The sequence below is a fragment of the Macaca fascicularis genome, chromosome 7, assembly GCF_037993035.2.
Source record: "Macaca fascicularis isolate 582-1 chromosome 7, T2T-MFA8v1.1".
In the NCBI taxonomy this organism is placed as follows: domain Eukaryota; kingdom Metazoa; phylum Chordata; class Mammalia; order Primates; family Cercopithecidae; genus Macaca; species Macaca fascicularis.
Genome location: NC_088381.1, coordinates 120,942,519 through 120,962,241, shown reverse-complemented (window position 1 = coordinate 120,962,241; position 19,723 = coordinate 120,942,519). Strand labels below are relative to the sequence as shown.

Below are 19,723 nucleotides of genomic sequence, written 5' to 3'. Positions count from 1 at the left end.
TGGGAGCTGCAATGGGCGCCTTGCTTGATCAGGAGCACAGCGGGCACCCTGCCGGATCCTGAGGGATGGAAGTCAGCGGCGGGTCTGCGACAGCAGCAAACAACAGTGGTGGATGGCAAGCGGAAGCTCAGCTCGAGTCTTAACAAACACGGACCAGAAGAGAGGGCAGTTGCAAGATTTAATAGTGAAAACAGAGCTCCCATACAAAGGGAGGGGACCTAAAGAGGGTAGCCGTTGCTGGCTCAGATGCCTAGATTTATATTCTGATCATTGTCCCTCCCACTGTGCTCTCAGGCAATAGATGATTGGCTGTTTCTTTACCTCCTGTTTTTGCCTAATTAGCTTTTTAGTGAACTCTCTTGACTACCTGATTGGTCGGGTGTAAGCTAAGTTGCAAGCCCGGTGTTTAAAGGTGGACGCAGTCACCTTCCCAGCTAGGCTTAGGGATTCTTAGTCAGCCTAGGAAATCCAGCTAGTCCTGTCTCTCTGTCTCCCCTCTCAACAGGAAAACCCAAGTGCTGTTGAGGAGGTTGGCGGGTGACTGCTCTGCTTCCTGCTCAATTGGGGTGTAGTAGGGGTTGTGTAGTTGAGATTTCATTAACATTGGAGCATGGGCTAGCAGGCCGGTCCAGGGGACTGTGGTAGATCGTAGTCATGGACTATATCTGGGGCTCCATTTGAAGAACCGTTTGTAGTTTTACAGCTTTGATGTGGAAACCTTGTAGCCACAGGTAGTGAGGAAATTTAAGAGCACTTGGGTGGCTTGATGGCACAAGGTTTCAGAACGGGCAACTAAAAGTAAATCATCCACGTACCAAAGGACAAGAGTGTCCAGGTATGAGAACTGGCTCAAGTCTTGGGCTAGTGCCTGGCCAGATAGATGGGGACTATCCCTGAACCCTTGGGGGAAAACAGTCCAGGTGAGTTGAGACGTTGGGTGCAAAGGATCTTCAAAAGCAAACAAGAATTGAGAGTCAGGATATATAGGGATGCAGCAAAAGGCATCCTTAAGGTCCAGGACTGTAAACCACTCTGCTTCCTCTGGTATTTGGGAAAGCAGAGTATAAGGGTTAGATACAGCTGGGTATAGAGGGACAGTGGCCTCATTGATAATCCTGAGATCTTTCACTAACCTCCACTGTCCATTGGGTTTCTGTACTCCTAAAATTGGAGTATTGCAGGGGCTATTGCATGGTTTTACTAGGCCTTGGGCTTTTAGGTCCTTAACAATTTTTTTGAGTCCTTGTTGGGCCTTGGGTCTAAGGGGGTACTGCCCTTGGTAGGGAAATGAGGCAAGATCCTTTAGTTTAATTTGAACAGGATGGGCATTTTTTGCTCATCCATTTTGTCCCTTCTGTTGCCCAGACTTCAGGATTAATTCCTTCTTCCAGCAGGGGACAACAAACAGGTGTTCCTTCTCGTATGTTCAGGTGAATAATGGCCCCTGCTTTTACTAGAATGTCTTTCCCTAACAAGGGAGTAGGGCTTTCAGGCATAATTGGAAAAGCATGTGAAAAGAGTGAAGTTCCCCAGTCACAACTTAGTGGCTGGGAGAAGTATCTAGTGACTGGCTGTCCTAGGACTCCTCAAATAGTGACAGATCTGGAGGACAGTTGTCCGGGACAGGAGAGTGAGACTGAGAAGGCCGCGCCAGTGTTCAGGAGACAGTTAACTTTCTGGCCCTCAATGGTCAAGCATACCCAGGGCTCTGTGAGGGTGATGGCATGGGCTGGTGCTTGCCCCGGGCACCCTCAGTCCTGCTGCTGGATCATCTGGTTAGTGGCTTCTGACTCAGAGGACCCTCATCCCCTGGGGCAGCGGGCCTTCCAGTGATTCCCTTGACATAAGGGGCATGGACAAGGGGGCGGCTTATTTCTATCTGGACAATCTTTTTTAAAGTGTCCTTGTAGACCACACTGGAAGCAAGCCCCATTAGGCATTCGATGTGCCCAGCCTTTCCCTTTTCCAGAGCCTCCAAAGTCCGCTTGCCTGAGGGCCGTGACTAAAGTGGTGGCCTTTTTTTATCCTGTTTGTCCCATTCCGCCTGCTCCTCCTGATCTCTATTATAAAAAACCGAGGTTGCCAAGTTCAATAGGGTTTCTAAGTTTTGCTCTGGGCCTCAGGCAGACTTCTGAAGTTTTTTTCTAATGTCTACAGCTGACTGAGTGATCAACTTATCCTTTAAGATTAGTTGGCCTTCAATAGAGTCAGGTGACAGGGAGGTATGCTTCCTCAATGCCTCCCTTAGTCTCTCCAGAAAGGTGGTAGGATTTTCCTCCCTTCCCTGTGTTATAGTGGACATCATTGAATAATTCATAGGCTTCTTGCTAGTTTTCCTTAGTCCTTCTAGCATGCAAGTTAGCAAATGTGTGCGGCACCAATCTCCATGTTCTGATTCTGTGTCCCAGTGAGGGTCTACACTGGGAACTGCCTGCTGGCCTGTGTGGAATTGTTCTCTTTCCTCTGTTGTCATCCTGTCATTGACCTGACTGAGATAACAGAGATCGTCAAACTCTCGGGCTGCAGTTATGGTGGCACTTTTCTTATTTGGGGTTAGTGTCTGATTTAGCAGTAACATTATATCTCTCCATGTCAGATCAAAGGATTGTCCTAACCCTTGTAAAACATCAATATAGCCATCAGGGTTATCTGAGAATTTACCTAGGTCTATTTTAATTTCCTTTAAGTCTGAGAGAGAGAAAGGCCCTACATGCACTCTGCTTGGGCCAAATTCTCCTCCCCCTACTGCTTGGAGAGGGCATAATCGGGGAATATTGACATTCTTTGGTTCATCGTTTACCCCTTTGTCTATCTCCTTTTGGACTGTTTGGGTTGAAGGCGGGGGGTCTTTATTAGTTGGGGAAGGAGTCAGGGGGACACCAGGGTAGGGAGGTAGACTCTGAGGGCTTCCTGTAGGGCATAAATCACACTTTTTACATAATTGCGAGTTGTCTCTTAATGAAAAGAAGGTTAGTACATATGGCACTTCACTCCACTTGCCTTCTTTTCTACAAAAGAGATCTAGCTGTAAGATGGTGTTATAGTTTATACTTCCCTCAGGAGGCCAGGTTTCTCCCTCTTGAAGAGGATATCATGGCCAGGCGGTACTGCAGAAGAATATAATTCATTTCTTTCTTAGCATCTGATGGTCAAATTGGTCCCAGTTCTCCAGAATACATCTTAGGGGCGTTTTTGCCTTGGGGGGAACATTTCCCATCTGAAAAAAGAGCATAGAGATGCCAGCACCCCTAGTCATTTTCCGATGAGCATTAGTCCTAGATCATCCTCTATGGTCCTAATGCTTATTCCTTTCCAGGGTGCGTAACCACCCATGGACCTCTGCTTATCGGATTAGTTATGCTCACCAATGTAGTAGCCCTATACCCCTTTTCCTCATTTCTTGACCACAAAGAAAGGGGTCCAGGCTGTTGGATTCTAGTGGTCCTTTACCAGCGTGCCCAACATTGCCTTTGTGCTCAGGGGTGAGTCCTAGAGCTGGGCTGGGTTCCGGAGTATTTCGTAAAACCCAGCCGCCCCATCAAGATGCATTCCCATAAACAACATTTCTTATGCAAATTCGTTTCAGAGAGAATGTAGGTAACCTTTTGAGTCAGGATTGAGATATCTTTTTTGATTCTGTAAGTACTTTAAGGCTTGGCTGAGTGCAAACAGCTCGCGCCTTTAAGCAGACCAATTATTTGGCAATTTTTCTAACTCTGCTTCCACAAGAGTCTCCCTATCAATTACTGAATACCCATTTTGGTTTTTCCCTCAATCACGTGGGAGGAACCATCTACCATCCTGTCCTGTAGGGAGTTCCTCCTAGGTCTGGTCAGACCTTTGTATGGTAATTAAGATTTAAATCCCCTGTTAGGAAATCTACTGGGTTCAGGGAATTATCAGTGGTTAGTGTTAAATTACCTTTTTTTAAACAGAATAGCCCCATACTTTAAGATTTTTGAGTGAGTAAGCTACCTTTTTGATTTTGTGACTTAGAATAATTCTGAACTAGGAAGCTCACAGTGAGGTTTCCTCTAAGTTACTTTTCTACTTTCTTCTGTTAGCAAAGCAGTTGCCGCTACAGATTGAATGTATCTGTGGGTTACTACGTTAAGGATTTTTGATAGGAAAACTACAGGTTATCAGTGGTCTCAGTGTTTTCAGGCTACGCCCTTGTTTACACTGACAACAAGGTAGTATTGGAGTGTTACAGGGTCACGGAGAAGACCTTCAATTATCAATTATAGTTTTAAATTTACCCTGGCTTTTAAAGGAATAGAGCACACTGGTTTTATTTACTATTTCTTTCTTTCTCTCTTTGTCTCCCCATCTCTCTCTCTCTCTCCTCTGTCTCTCTTTCTCCTCCGTCTCTCTCTCTGTCTCCGTCTCTCTCTCTCTTCCTCCTCCGTCTCTGTCTCCTCCATCTCTCTCTCTCCCCTCCGTCTCTCTCTCTTTCTCCTCCATCTCTCTCTCTCTCTTCCGTGTCTCTCTCTTTCTCCTCCGTGTCTCTCTCTCTTTCTCCTCCGTGTCTCTCTCTCTTTCTCCTTCGTGTCTCTCTCTCTCTTTCTCCTCTATCCCTCTCTCTCCCCTCCTCTTAGCCATTACAAACTTGGGGCCCTGGCAAGGGTGGTAGGGAACGGGTCCCACATAACTGTCCATGTCGAGAGCTGTATACCTAAATCCGGAGGGACACCAGGGATAAGAATCCCTGGGTTTATAGCCTAGATGCCTAAGGACACAGCGTAGAGCTTCCTTAGATCCCTTTGGAGATACAACTTGCTAGAGGAATTGAAAGTCTGAACCATTAGTACCTAGGAGGCAGGGATCAGAGAAAGGAGATTGAGGTAAGGAGAATTTTAGGGCTACACTTTCAAGAAAGTCGTGGTCGGGACCCAGGGTATGGGTCAGAAGGAAAGGTAGGGGTGCACGCACGGGTGACTGTTGAATAGAGACTAGCCATGATCTCAACCAGCTAATGCCAGGAGTTCGGGACAACAGCTTTCTGCCTCTAGTCGGCCCTGGGCTTCCCCAGGAAAATTGAAAGCGGAAGCTGATTCTAGGCAGACCAATGCTCCCAACCCAGAAGGGCTGGGGGTTGTTAGAAAGCCTTTCCAAAGATAGCCTCACACCTGAGTCTTAAGTCCGGCAGCCACACTAATCGTTTTTAATGGCCAACAGGTGCCCGGTATTTTCTCCAATTCTAAGGAAGAATAGGACAGAATAGCAAGCGAAAGTGGTCCAATATTACCGTTTTGGAGGTCCCTTCCTGGTCGCCAAATATCGGGGATCCTTGCTCCCAGAGCTCCCAAGATGGTCGTGGGCTGCTTCCAAGATGGTGGCAAGCCTCATGTTCCCTGACCTGGGGTTCTAGGCCTCACAGATTCCAAGGAATGGAATCTTGGGCCATGTGGTGAGTGTTAGAGCTCTATTAGAAGCCGTGGGTCACGGAAGAGAACCTTGGAAACCAGTGACTAGTGTTCAGCTCGGTTAGGATGAACCCAGGCACTTAGCTGTACAGGAACAACAGCAAGCCTTTAGCCCAATTGGTAGCGGCAGTGGGCGCCTCGCTGGATCAGGAGCACAGCGGGCACTTTGCCGGATCCAGAGGAATGGAAGTGAGCGGCGAGTCTGCGATGGCAGCAAACAGCAGTGGTGGACAGCAAGCAGAAGCTCAGCTTGAGCCTTAATTAAGGACCAGAAGAGAGGGCAGTTGCAAGGTTTAATAGAGTGAAAACAGAGCCCCCATACAAAGGGAGGGGACCCAAAGAGGGTAGCCGTTGCTGGCTCAAACGCCTGGGTTTATATCCCGATCATTGTCCCTCCCACTGTGCTCTCAGGCAATAGATGATTGGCTATTTCTTTACCTCCTGTTTTTGCCTAATTAGCTTTTTGGTGAGTTATCTTTACTACCTGATTGGTCAGGTGTGAGCTAAGTTGCAAGCCCCGTTTAAAGGTGGATGCAGTCACCTTTCCAGCTAGGCTTAGGGATTCTTAGTCGGCCTAGGAAATCCAGGTAGTCCTGTCTCTCAGCATGATCTCAGCTCACTGCAACCTCCGCCTCCTGGGTTCAAGCAATTCTCCTGCGTCAGCCTCCCAAGTAGCTGGGACTATAGGTGTGCACCACCACGCCTGGTTGATTTTTGTATTTTTAGTAAAGACGAGGTTTCACCATGTTGGCCAGTCTGGTCTCAAACTCCTGACCTCAGGTGATCCTCCTGCCTCAGCCTCCCAAAGTACTGGGATCACAGGCATGAGCCACTGTATCCAGCCACAGTTACAAGTTTTAAATTGGATGCTTTTCTGATTGGTGTGATGAAGTCTCCAGCCATCTTGCTCCATCCTGCCCAGGATGGGAGTTTTTCCTTTGTCTAGGATATGCAACTGTTTATGCCACTAGTCCATTAGTCATTTAGTAGCTGTCTCGGTTATCATATCAACTGTGGTGGTTTTGAAGTGCTTGTGTTCAAGTAGCCTTTATTTTATTTAATAATGGCTCCAAAGTGCAAGAGTAGTGATGCTAGCATATGGTTGTAATTGTTGGGTTTTATTATTAGTTGTTGTTAATCTCTTATTGTGCCTAATTTATAAAGTAAGCTTTATCATAAATACATGTATATTACAAAAACATTATATATAGAGTTCAGTACTATTTAAGGCTTCAGGCATCCAGTGGGGGTCTTGGAATGTATCCCCCATGAACAAGGGGGGACTACTATATATTAATTACAAGGTGCCAATAGGAGAATAGATTCAAATAAAAATCTAATAAGAGCCATTGATAAAAGGAAGGAAAACAACCAAGAGAATGTAAAAAGTAGTTTAAATTCAATACAGACAAAAGAAGACCTAACATACTTAAAATTGGAGTCCCTGAAGAAGAAAAGCAAATCACTAGAACAGAACTAATTAAACCCTAACTCAAGAACACTTTTCAGAAATAATAGGAAATTTGAAATTTTACGTATTAAAAGGCCCCATCATGGACAGATTAATACAGAACAACTGAGTCATAGCCTAGTAAAACTATTAGATTTTAAAGACTTTTTTCCTGGACCTCTTGAGAGGGGAAAAAGGATTATATTATTAAAAGGCTGACATCAGATTCCTTAAGAACAATATTCTTTTTTTTTTTTTTTTTTTTTTTTTTTCTCTGTCTCCCTCTGTCACCCAGGCTGGAGTGCAGTGGCATGATCTTGGCTCACTGCAACCTCCACCTCCCCGGTTCAAGTGATTCTCATGCCTCAACCTCCTGTAGCTGGGATTATAGGCATGCACCACCATGCCCAGCTAATTTTTATATTTTTAGTAGAGATGGGGTTTTGCTATGTTGGCCAGGCTGGTCTCAAACTCCTGGCCTCAAGTGATCCACCTGCTTCAGCCTCTCAAAGTTCTGGGATTACAGGCATGAGTCGCTGCGCCTGGCCTAGAACAATATTCAAAGGAAGGCTACAGTGGAGCACCATTTTTAAAAACTCAAAGAAATAAAGCACAAGCTAGCCAACCTGTCTTTAGAGTATCAGATAAACAGTTTGAACACACAAGAATTTAGGAAATATGTGGTGATAATTTACTATATTTAAATGTAGACCCAAGACTTAAAACAGTGCCGGGGACATAGGTATAATTTTTATATGTTCTGACAAAGTAAAAAGAATAAAACTAAAAATAAATGGGTGAACAGAGAAAGAGAGATAGAATTAAGGTCATTCTCCACAATATGGGTAATAAATGAGAGTCATACAATACCATTTAAATGGATTGACCAGATAATAAAAGGTAAAGTAAGCAAAAAGGAGATTTGGGTTACTCTGAAACACATACATACACACACACACACACACACGCCACCACCACCACAGAGAGAGAGAGAGAAAGAGAGAGAGAGAGAGAGAGAACCACTGGAACAAAAAATTAGAATTTTCCTAACTACCAAAAGAAAGTACAAAAAAAGCAAAAATAGCAGAAATATAACATAAAGAAAAAAAAGAATAAGTGTGAATAATAAACATGGTAACTATATAGAGCTGAGTTCAAATATGTCAATCATATTAGTAAACATAAATGGGCTTAACTCATCTATTAAAATAAAAAGATTTCAAATGGCTTTATAAAGCAAAACCCAATTCTATGCCTTACATAAGGGACGTATAAAACAGTGATTCCAGCCATCAAAAATAAAGGAATATGTAAAGATATTACAGGCAAATGGAAAAAATAAGAAATCAGGAGTTTCCATTTTGATAAAGTAGAATCCAGGCAAAAACTATTCAGTATAACAGTATGTTTATAGTGGTTAAAACCATAATTCACAATGAAGTTATAATATTTTTTGGTATCTAGGTACCAAATGACACAGCAAACACCTAAATATACCAGAATCACTGTAGCAGAATATAGGAGAATGTAAGTAGCAACAGAAACACATAATAGAAAATTTTAAATACATCGCAGTACAAATCTGGTATGACGAGATGTTTCAAGATCATCTAGTGTATTTCTTGTCTCAAACCTGAAGGTTAGCCATTTTTTTTCAAGGACTCTTGGTTTCTTTTAATGGGAAATGATATTTACAGTTCACAATCTTTGTATTAGGAGTGTTCACTTATACTGGGTTTGTCTTCAATTCTAGGCCTTTACTAGGACCTTTTTTTCAAAGAGAAAATACATCATTAGTCCATACTGAAATTTTTCGTTAAAATTTATGATTACAAGCTTTTTTATTTGATTTTTATACTTGTATCTCTTTTGTTTTATGCTTAAAGTCTAGGTTCCTAATGATATTAATAAAATTAATACATTCATCTTAACCTACAGTTTCAAATTAGTAATACAAATAGTATTACTGACAATATGGTTATTGCAAAAGGTTTAAGATGTTTGCTGTTCTTTTTCTCCATATTTCATTTCCAAAGATGTATGTACAAATGACAGAGTTTTAAATTCACTTGAAATAATTTCTCTTTGTGTGATTAAACTACCAGCATTCTACATGATTAGATTCATTTGTTTCATTTTGCTTTTTACTTTTAGGGTTTTGTTATTTTTATTTTATTTTTGCTATATTAAAAAAAATCGTGTTAAAGAATTCAAGATAGCTTAGCTGACAGTTGTGGTTTATTTTAAATAACAACTAGAAGTCTTAGGTTTCTAGGGACAGTGTTTAATCAAAAGTTAGCCAAGAAAAAATTTTTTTTCCCTAAAGTAGATTTAAATATTTGCTAATATAATAGTTTCATTTATCTTGTATACTTACTAGAAGCCTCTAGTCTCCAAGGCAGCTCTAAAAAGTGCCACACACTACTACCACACACACTATTTCTAAACACTATTCTGGATTTTATATTAATAATTTCTAAGACATTGGAACTATCATCAGAGCCTTGCATGAAACTCGTTTTAACGCCTTAGGCTGCTAATTTTGGTTACTCAGAGTCTCAATTATATACATAGCTGCTCATCTATTTTTCTAGTGCTAAAGTGATTTTTAGGTGTAATATTTAATATAAGTAAAAGTATATGCTATAGAATATGATACACTCTGGCTCAAAATCTGGATTTTAAAACTTTAAATGGGCCAGGCGCAGTGGCTCATACCTGTAATCCTAGCACTTTGGGAGGCCAAGGTGGGCGCATCTCTTGAGCCCAGGAGTTTGAGACTGGCCTGGGCAACATAGCAAAATCACATCTCTACCAGAATAATATAAAAATTAGCCTGGAAGATCAAGGCTGCAGTGAGCTGTGGTCACCCCACTGCACTCTATCCTGGGCAGCATAGAGCAAGATAAATATCTCAAAATAAATAAATACAAATAAAACTTTATATGATTGTATTGCGTCATGAAAATCTGTTTTTGTGACAGCAGTAGCAAAATATAAGATTGTAGATACTATGTCTCTTTTGGGGAAATTGAATCTTAAAATGTATAATTCTGTGATTTTTCTTTTTCAGAGGCTGATAAAATACCAGTAATGCGTGGACAGTGGTTTATTGATGGCACTTGGCAGCCTCTAGAAGAGGAAGAAAGTAATTTAATTGAGCAAGAACATCTCAATTGTTTTAGAGGCCAGCAGATGCAGGAAAATTTTGATATTGAAGTGTCAAAATCCATAGATGGCAAAGATGGTAAGATCGATTGATACATTTAATATATTCTACAAACCAAGTAAGTTGTTGATAAAGTTTAGAGTAGTTTGTGAATTTGACATAATAATTCAGGAGGTTTCGAATTAGAAAATTTGATTTTTTTAAACATTTGATTATTCTAGAATTTTAAAATTAACTGCTATAAATATCTGAACTATCTCAATTTTTATTTTAATATGTATGGTCAATGTCATGATATTAACACAGTTTACTATAAATGTACAAATTGTTACTATGTACTCCCTATTTAATCTTTTTTAGTAATTTTTTAGTTAACAAAGGAAATTGAACTTAACCAAAAAATTCCTTGTCATTATATCAAAAGACAAGTTTCATTAATATTTCAGTGTTCTTTTCCTGAAGTTCAAAAAAAAATCTTTAATTATCTTTGTGTATCTCTCAGCTATCCCCTATTGAAAACCGTATCAAGTTTTAATTTGGAACAATCTACTCCTTACATTTCTTTATTCAGCACTTGCATATTTTTGTAACAGTTAAAAATACTATATAATAGCCAAGATTGCCACGTTTTCATTATGTGTCTAAATCTTGAGTAAACTTCAAAATATGTGGTAAAGTTAAAAATACTTCTATTGTTCCATTTACTGCAGGCAGTGGGATCAGCTATTCTGGTGAGTATAACTGTACAGGTAGATTAGAATTTGTAGTTTTCTCTGAAGTTTTTCTTCTAAAAGCGTTTCTTCATCCATGCTAGCCTTTATTTGGGAGGTTTCTTGACAAGCTCTGCCGAATCCAGTGAATTAAAATATGAATTTATTTTTTTCCTGTCCCCTCCTAAAACATCTCTAAGGCAGAAAAACTTAATATTGATCAGGTAATTTACAGAATGAAGCTTGAAAAAGACGAATTATGTGGTTGGAAGCAATTGTTTATATAACATAATTAATGTCAACAGTAAGCTTTAAGTTGGCAGGGGATTTTTTTTTCTTATTGTTAGTAACATTCCAAGTTTTTTCTCTCTTCCACTCTTTGCTCTCTCTTACCTCTCTGAACATATGTATATATTTGTCACAAGAATCTGTATAGTTTAGCTTATATCAAAGTAAAATATCATTTACATCTAGTTGGTTAAAAGTCTACATGACTGAGGAAAACTTGTGACTTCTGAATAAATTGGCAATTAAAGCTAACAAATTTATATAATAATAGTGGTCTGTTATGTGCCAGATACCGTACTCTGGAAATTCTAAATATATTATTTTCCTAATCTATAGAATCAAATATGTCGTCATTTCACTATAAAATGTAAAGGTTCTTACATATCAATAAATAAGGAGCAGCCCAGTATAGGAGCTGTTTCTAGAGATTGCCATGTAATACTTTGATCTCCTTATAGCAAAAATAGAAAGTTTTGTATGTTTGTGATCTTATGGTAGTGACTGAAATATTTTATAACTTCTCATCACTATTGATCAGAATAATTTCAAAAGTCTGCTTCATAGTATTTGAACGGCAAACCTTTTATCATAAAATAATCTTACTGCCATTGGAGAAGTCTGACTTACAGATTTTTTTTTCTGTCTATTAGTTCTCCTAAGTCTTCTGCCACAAAAATGTCAATTTCACCATCACAAACCCAGTTTAGTCACCTGAATTTCTTATTATTAATGCATGAAAAAAATCTAGGAGCTTGGAGGAAAAAGAGGATGGGTATGAAAAATACAAGTAGATGGTTCCCCTTTCTCATTCTGTGTTCAGAACTTTTTTTTTTCCATTTGCTAAGTCATCCTGTGGAGATTAATCATCAGCTCTGTTTCATCTCTAGATTCTACCTGTTTCTAATCTTGTTTTTTACTACAATAAAAATTCAAATTTAATATGTCCTTTTTACTTCTGCTTCCTGCCTAAATGTTAAATGTAGCAAGATACTTCAGTTTTTCTGAAAGTGTTTGAATTTAAATAAGACTGGTGTAAGAAGATGATTTATTTGTGTGAGTACATTTTTAGAATGTCTTTGCATATGTGTATGTGTGAGTGTATATGTCAGTTCTAGGGTAGCAATCTCTCGGATATTGTAATTTTTTTGTTATCTTTATGGATATACATGGAGTACTAGAATTTTAATTAGTAATGGAAAATTATTAAATTAGTAGAACATTTTTGCATTGTAATCTTTCCAAAATGATTCTTTGAGGTTCATTAGAAGAAAAAAATTTTTATAGTGTACTGTAGCATATAAGATTCAGCATGTTCTGTTATTAGCAAAGATACAACTGAACATATCTTTGAACATATCTTTGTCATAATTTTTAGTCACTTTATTTTTATTCAGTATTAAACATATTTATATCTTGTGACATTTGACTTTGAAAATTATGGGAAATTGCGTAGTACATTTGAAATTAATAACAAGTCTTAAGGAAAGAACATTTGCTATCCAAAAACCCACCATTGTTGGGAAAATAATTCAAACTTATAACTACAAAGACTAAAAAATATTATAATCTTTTGAATGTACTGTTACCTCTAAGCTTCTGAAATTTTATACTTCATTAGTTTGAGGGAGGAAAATACCCTTTCCACCTAAATTTTCTCATGTATAAAGCCTTGACTATTCATATTGTCAGATTTTTAATGATCCCATGTGTAGTAATGTGGTAGGCACTTTTGTGAGAGAAATTGACAAGGTTTCTTCTACCCTCAAGGAGTTTTAAGCCTATTAGAGTAAACAAAGTCAACAGATGAAAACAGTTACAAAAGAGTAACTACAAGAAGTCATAGTATTAGACAGTCAATATTACATATTCTGAAAAGATACTTGGAATAAAGTGAGTAGATAATCACAATGCAGTGGAATTATTCATATAAGGCTTTCCGGAAAAACCTCACTTAATAATTTAAAACATTTAAAAATACTATATTCAGGGATATTTATTAAATGCTCTAGGGAATATCAAAGAAACTAATAGTTCTTGCTGACAGGGACATTAAAATAAATAATAATTCCTTTTTCTTCCGACCTTGGCTGTTTGGTTAGGGTTGTTCTTGCCACAAACAGATTAGATGTACAGTTGTCCCTTGGTATTTGTAGGGGATTGGTTTTAGGCGCACCGCCCCCCCACCCCCGCCCCCACCACCAGATAACAAAATCTGAGGACATCCAAGTCCCTTTAATAAAATGGAGTGGTATTTGCATATGACCTATGAGCATCCTCTTGTATATTTTATTTTTATTTTATTTTATTTTTTGGAGACAGGGTCTTGCTCTGTCGCTGAAGTGCAGTGGCATAATCACAGCTCACTGCAGCTTCTAACTCCTGGGCTCCAGGACACTCCCACCTGAGCCTCCCAAGAAGATGCACACTACCACACCAGGCTAATTTTTTGTTTTTTTTTTAATTTTTTGTAGAGACAGGGTCTCACTATGTTGCCCAGGCTGGTCTTGAACTCCTGGGCTCAAGTGTTCCTCCTGCCTCAGGCCCCCAAAGTGCCAGGATTACAGGTGTGAGTCACTGTGCCCAGTCCTCTCTTGTGTATTTCAAATAATCTCTAGATTATTTATGACACCTAATACTGTGTGATGCCATGTAAATAGTTGTATACTGTATTGGTTTTTGATTGATAATATTTTTTTTTTTTTTTTTTGTCCCCAAATATTTTTGGTCTGTGGTTGGTTGAATCTGCAGATCAGGGATGCCAACTGTATTTAATATTTTCCTCTTTATTAACTTCCCTTACTAATCTCAAAATGAGCATTGAATTAACAAGACATGAAAATTTGGCACACTATGTAGTTCTTTGTAGCATACAAATAAAGATACCCCACAAAAAGATAATGACTTTGTGATTTCGATACTTTAATCCAAACTTAGTTCTCTGTGAGAGTTAAAATGAAAATTGATTTTCTTCTTACCCTACCTCCTGGGCTAGAAAATGTTTATCTAGTAGTTTAACAAATGAAAGCCTATTGTTTCACTTGGGATGAAACATAAAAATAGAAATCAAGACTTCAACAAGTAATTTGGTAAACATTAATACTTAAATCTGCTAGATTAGTGTTTCACTCATTTTACATCTTACCTATCCAAACTTGCATAGTAATCAGTAAAAAATAGGTTGAACTGCCAGGAGGCGGAGCTGGCAGTGAGTCAAGATAGCGCCACTGCTCTCCAGCCTGGGGGATAGAGCGAGACTCCATCTCAAAAAAAAAAAAAAAGGGTTGAACTGAATGGGTAAGTGCAGCACATCACTCTGCCCAAAAAATGAGTAAACTCAATTCAGTCGTGAGAAAACTCGTACTGAGGATGGTTTTACAAAATAACTGACTGACCAGCATTCTTCAAAAGTGTCAAGGTCATGAAAGACAAGTAAATACTGAGGAATTTGTCACAGAATAGAGTAAACTAAGGAGACATGACAACACAACACAATGTGGTACCCTGGATTGGATCGTAGAACAGAAAAAGATACTAGTAGAAAAACTAGAGAAACCTGAATAAAGTCTGTGTATTAGTTAATAGTATTGTACCAGTGTTAATTTCTTAGTTTTGTTAATTATACTATAGTTATGCAAAATGCTAACATTAGGGGAAGCTGGATGAAGGATATGTCATAGCTCCCTGTACTATTTTTGCTATTTTCTGTTAAGTCTAAAATTACTCTAAATTACAAAGTTTAAGTCTAGTAGAAGGATTAAAATGAAATACTAAAAAATATTCAATTAACCCAAAATAAACCAAGAAAAGAGGAACAGAGATACAAAAAACAGGTGGGACAAAGAGAAAAATAAGTGGAAAAATGACAGACCTATTCACCCATATCAGTAACAACAAATATAAATGTATTTGTATATATAAGATAGTTAATACTCCAATTAAAAGGCAAAGTGACAGATTGTTTGAGAATGCAAGACCTGACTATAAAAATCACAGATAGATTGAAAGTAAAAGATTGGAATTTTTACAGTTTCAGGTAATTTCAGGTGCCATAGCAGCACAGGTGTTGGTGTCTCTGTAAAGATTTATGACATTTAACAAGCTGATGGATGAAGTATGTATTCCTATCACTGTAGCTGAATAAATATACCCCATACTGTGAAGATAGCATTTCAAAGCTCAATTAAAAAGATGGATGGGTGCTCACCTTCTAACTAGCTTTCCTTTTCTCCTCTTTGGTGACTAAGAGGATTCCCACCTTCTAGCTTTTAGTTATTATTTAATTTTTATAAATTTATCTAGCTTTATTTCTCTGAGGTCCAAGAAATATTGCCAGGAATTTTCTCATTATAGTTGGCAGGTTTGACATGTGTAAGACTGCTTCCCTGGGGTTGGAATTTTTCAGGTTGCCAGCTTTGCTAAAGGGAAAAGTTAGTTTTTCTGTTGTAGGAATTAGTATGTCAGCAGCAGCAGTAACCCTCTTTTGCAATACTCTAGTGCTTTCAGAATGAAATAATGCAGAAAGTTTCCTTAAGATATAGTAAGGAAATTTATTGGAAATATTTTTGGTATTTTAAATCTTTTTCATTGCTATGTAAGACTTTAACATATTAAAATTTTAAATGTTAGCATTAATCAGCATTTGCAGTTGTGTTTTGAGTTTATGCATCTTTTGCTAATGCTACGTAAGAATTTCTAACTAAAAGTTTATTTTTAAAAAAGAAAATTAAATAGTGCTTTCTGGCATTTGAATTTTCTTTAACAGTGATCTTTGTTTGGATCGATAGTAAACTTTTTTTCCTCTACTGTACTTATCATAGTACCCCTAATTCTGTGCTTTGGGTTGAAAAAATTAAGCTCTGTATGCTACAGGTTGTGTAATAAATAAAGCAAATGACTTTCAAGTGAAAATAAGAATTATATTTGAAAAGAAAGAACCATGTCTATTTAATTTTGTGAAAAAGTTTTAAATATGTTTCTCTGGAGGATGAAAAAAAGTTTTTCTTTGTTTCTCCATGTATAGGGGTGTTTGTCTTTTTTTAATCCTTAAATTATACTGTTGTTTTAGAGAAGAAAGCCTTCATTTGTGTATCTTGGCTAGCTTTCTGAAAGTGTTTACATAATTTTAAAACGTGGTCAAATGGTCCATATATTTCCCATTTCGTTCTCTTTTAATAATATGGAATTAGTTCACGTTAGTTTTACTACCAGATCTACAAAATCTAGTTTTTGTTTCAAGCAGTAAAGTATCAAGTTTATGTCAGTTTGGTTTACTTTGATATATTAGCATCTTTTTCCTAATGAATTTTTTGTTTAAAACTGTTTCCTGGTCTAAGTGGTACATCTGCTCCTCAGTAACTGACCAGAAGGCACATGAAAGAAGAAACATTTTCAGTGAAGAAAAGTGCATCAGTTGTCATTTTCTACCTCTCCATGACAAGGAAATGTTTTTATAATCCTGGCGTAGCAATCCAGCTTTTAGTTCTAGTTTACAGTTTTTGTAGCCATCTGATTACATATAGATATAGTTATTAAGTGTCTTGTAAGCATTTCTCAATTACTTTTATTACACAAATCTTTGCATATACTATATCTGCATATTCAACAGATTTGTTACATTTCTAGTATTATAAAACAGGAATTAAGTATTTTTGTATTTGAGCAGTATTTAACCTTCAAATGTCACATTAATATAGAAGGGAGTGAGGATGAAAATCAAATGTATTTGAACATAAATTTGAGCTAATCATAAAGATTCTGTAATTTATTAACTGGTGAGAAACTAATTTGTAAGGTTCAAGTTCAAGTGAACTTTTAAATAATTGCTTGCTTAAAATATAAACAAATTTATATAACTACCAAAATTTGACAGGGAAAATGTTGACTTTAAGGTTATCTACTGATTTGCCAAATATCAAGTCTGTGCCTCGCTTTACTCTACGTTGTCTGTTTAGTGCTTACAAGTTGTCACAGCATACATTTTTACTAATGACTTTTTTCATTATTTTATTACAGTCTTTTCAAAGGCAAAGTTAAAAAGCAGAGCTTCCAGTTTGATTTTTGTTTTTTAGTAAAAGTTTTGTTTTTTAAAGTCTTTTAATAACTTGAATGGAGTTGAGAAAAGAATTTTTTTTTCCCCCTAAGGGAAGGTTCCATTATACTTCAGTATTGGAAAGCATCTAGTAGAATGTATGTTGTGGTATCTTCTCAGGAAGGCTGCATTAGATATGTAAAATGTTATTTATTGCATTCTCAATTTGTACATCAGCTGTTGGCTATGTCAGTCACAAATTTGGTGAGAGTAAATAACCTTAGTATTGTAAAGGTGGAGTTTATAAATCTCTTAGCATTTGAAAATGTTATGTTCTTTTTAAAAAATTCTTTCTATGCAAAGACATTAAACATGATAATCACAGTTGTTTTTAATAAATTTAGATATCATTTGCCTTTTTTCTTTCAGTAAAGGTACAGCAGCTATTTGATAAACATTATACTAATGTTTTGCTTTACCGATTCTTAGAAATTATATAAATAAAGCATTTAGAATAATGTTTTTCAAATACAACTTGTTTTTTAAAGTTAATACTAGAACAAAAAGGCAAAATGGCAAATCTCATTTAAAATTTACTTTGAAGCTCAGTGTTTTTGCTTTCTTAGTTGTCTACCACCTCCCTCCCTTCTCCCTCCCTTCTCTGTTCAAATGGAGAAGATATAAGGAGAGTACAGATGCGGCAGGTCTTAAACGAAAGCGTTCCCAAGGTACAGTAATTGTAGTTTTATTTCTCCATGTAGTTATATTCCTGGCTTATAGCATTCAGTTGCATTTAAAGCAAAGAAAGTATTAGTTTTTTAAAAATGTGTCCATTGTACTATTTTGTTTACTGCTACTTTATTATGTGTATAAATATTGGTAAACAGTGTATGTAGTCCAGTAACAGGATGTTCAGATGTTCCCCAACATTAAAATGGTTTACTTTAAGATATGTGGATGATTTAAGGAGGAAAAGCATTTTTCTGGCTTAACATTAATCTCTAAATATCTTGGTCTTATAGTTTAACGTTTTAAGCATCTGTTGCTCACAACTATTTTAACAAAAATGTGGTTTAGAAACATACAAAAGCTTGAAGTCATGGCATGGATCAGATATGTAATTAGAAAAGTGATTGTTAAACCCTTGCAAAAGATTTTTTTTAGTTTATGAAAAGTTGTTTTATTTAAAAAGCTGACCTTATTATTTTCTTTGGAGCTGAAGATATAATTTATGTTCATTATGTTAATTGAATCTTGATCTGGTGTACAGTGTTAGTAATGTGCTGTGGCAGGTAAGTAAAATATAAATTGGTTTTTCATAGATTTTTGAAATTGCATATTTAATATAACTAAGAAGTACTGTTCCTTATAATGTCCTTGTATCCTAGTAGGCAATAGGTTTTCATAAAAATGTCTTATGATCATAGATCTTGACCAGAGCTATATTTTTTTATATTTAGCTTGAGGTTATTTTCAGCCCATCTTTAAATCAGAAGAGTTAGACTCTGCCTGTAGCTAACTCTGTGGCAGGTCAGTTTATGTCTTTGTACCTCTGTATTTTTGTAAGTAAAATGGGAGATAATATTTTGCCTTGAAAGAATTTTAAGAAAATAAATCAAGCATAAAATTCTTTAAGAAAGAATAAAATTCTTTTAAGAATTTTAAGAAAATCTGAAGATGGGTATGTTAATTTTTTCTACCTATATACCAGAGCTATAAAGGAAAAGCTTGAGGCCCTCAAAACATAAGAATTATCAAATTATGAATTGATGGATATGTTTTATCAATTTTTTTACTACTTCCACAAACATTGCTGTATTTGTGGTATATGTGCCAGACACTGTGATAGGATATTCTTTTTGGTGCTAGGGATGTAAGAAATGATCAAGACACAGTCCCTGGCTCCTGGGACTTATGAATTCCTAAAGAATATAGGTTCGGAGTTTCTTTCAGGCCTCATTTTCGCCAGGCATATCCCCAGTTACAGAAATGCAGCAACCATACTGGGTGTTTTTTTTGTTTGTTTTTTTGTTTGTTTGTTTGGTTTTTTTTTGAGACAGGATCTCTCTCTCTGTGTTGCCTAGGCTAGAGTGCAGTGGCATGATCATAGCTCATTGCAGGCTTGACCTCCTGGGCTCAAACGATCCTCCTGCCTCAGCCTCCCAAGTAGCTGGAACCACAGGCATATACCACCATGCTCAGCTGATTTTTTTAGTTTTTATGTGGAGATGAGGCCTCACTGTTGTTGCCCAGGCTGCTGTCAAACTCCTGGGCTCAAGTGATCCTCCTGCCTCAGCCTCCCAGAGTGCTGGATTATACGTGTGAGTCAATGCACCCAGCCAACCATATTGATTTGAACATCGTGGCAGAAAAACATTTCCTTAATTCTGTATACTAAAATATCTTTCAGTTTTGGATTTGTGCTATGATGAGCAATATCCGGTAATTATTGGCTTCACCATCCATTCCAAAAATACCTCATTTTCTAATAGATTATTCTTTTCCCAGTTTAAAGGTAATTTTTTTCCCCTGAGTCTTATTTTGTCTAGCACTTAGTGAAATTTTTACAAATCATTTGATATTTTTAGTAAAATCAGTAGAAGAAACTGAAGTGAAGTTGCTGTGTCAAAGCTATTGAGAGCTTGAGGTATA

The 19,723-nt window shown here is 37.3% G+C and overlaps 1 protein-coding gene across 8 annotated transcripts in view; it reads left to right on the top strand.

Moving 5' to 3' along the window:
- DDHD1 (DDHD domain containing 1) overlaps positions 1–19,723 on the top strand; it is a 124,036-nt gene that overhangs the window by 49,442 nt on the left and 54,871 nt on the right. For 2 of the 8 annotated variants that reach the window (XM_015453799.4, XM_015453797.4), the window contains exons 2-4: positions 9,950–10,123; positions 10,756–10,776; positions 17,698–17,799. In XM_015453799.4, coding sequence (XP_015309285.1) covers positions 9,950–10,123; positions 10,756–10,776; positions 17,698–17,799 — 297 coding nt within the window. The remainder of the gene's footprint in view (positions 1–9,949; positions 10,124–10,755; positions 10,777–17,697; positions 17,800–19,723) is intronic. The other 6 variants (XM_073997419.1, XM_015453798.4, XM_005561280.5 and 3 more) reach the window with 3 other exon arrangements.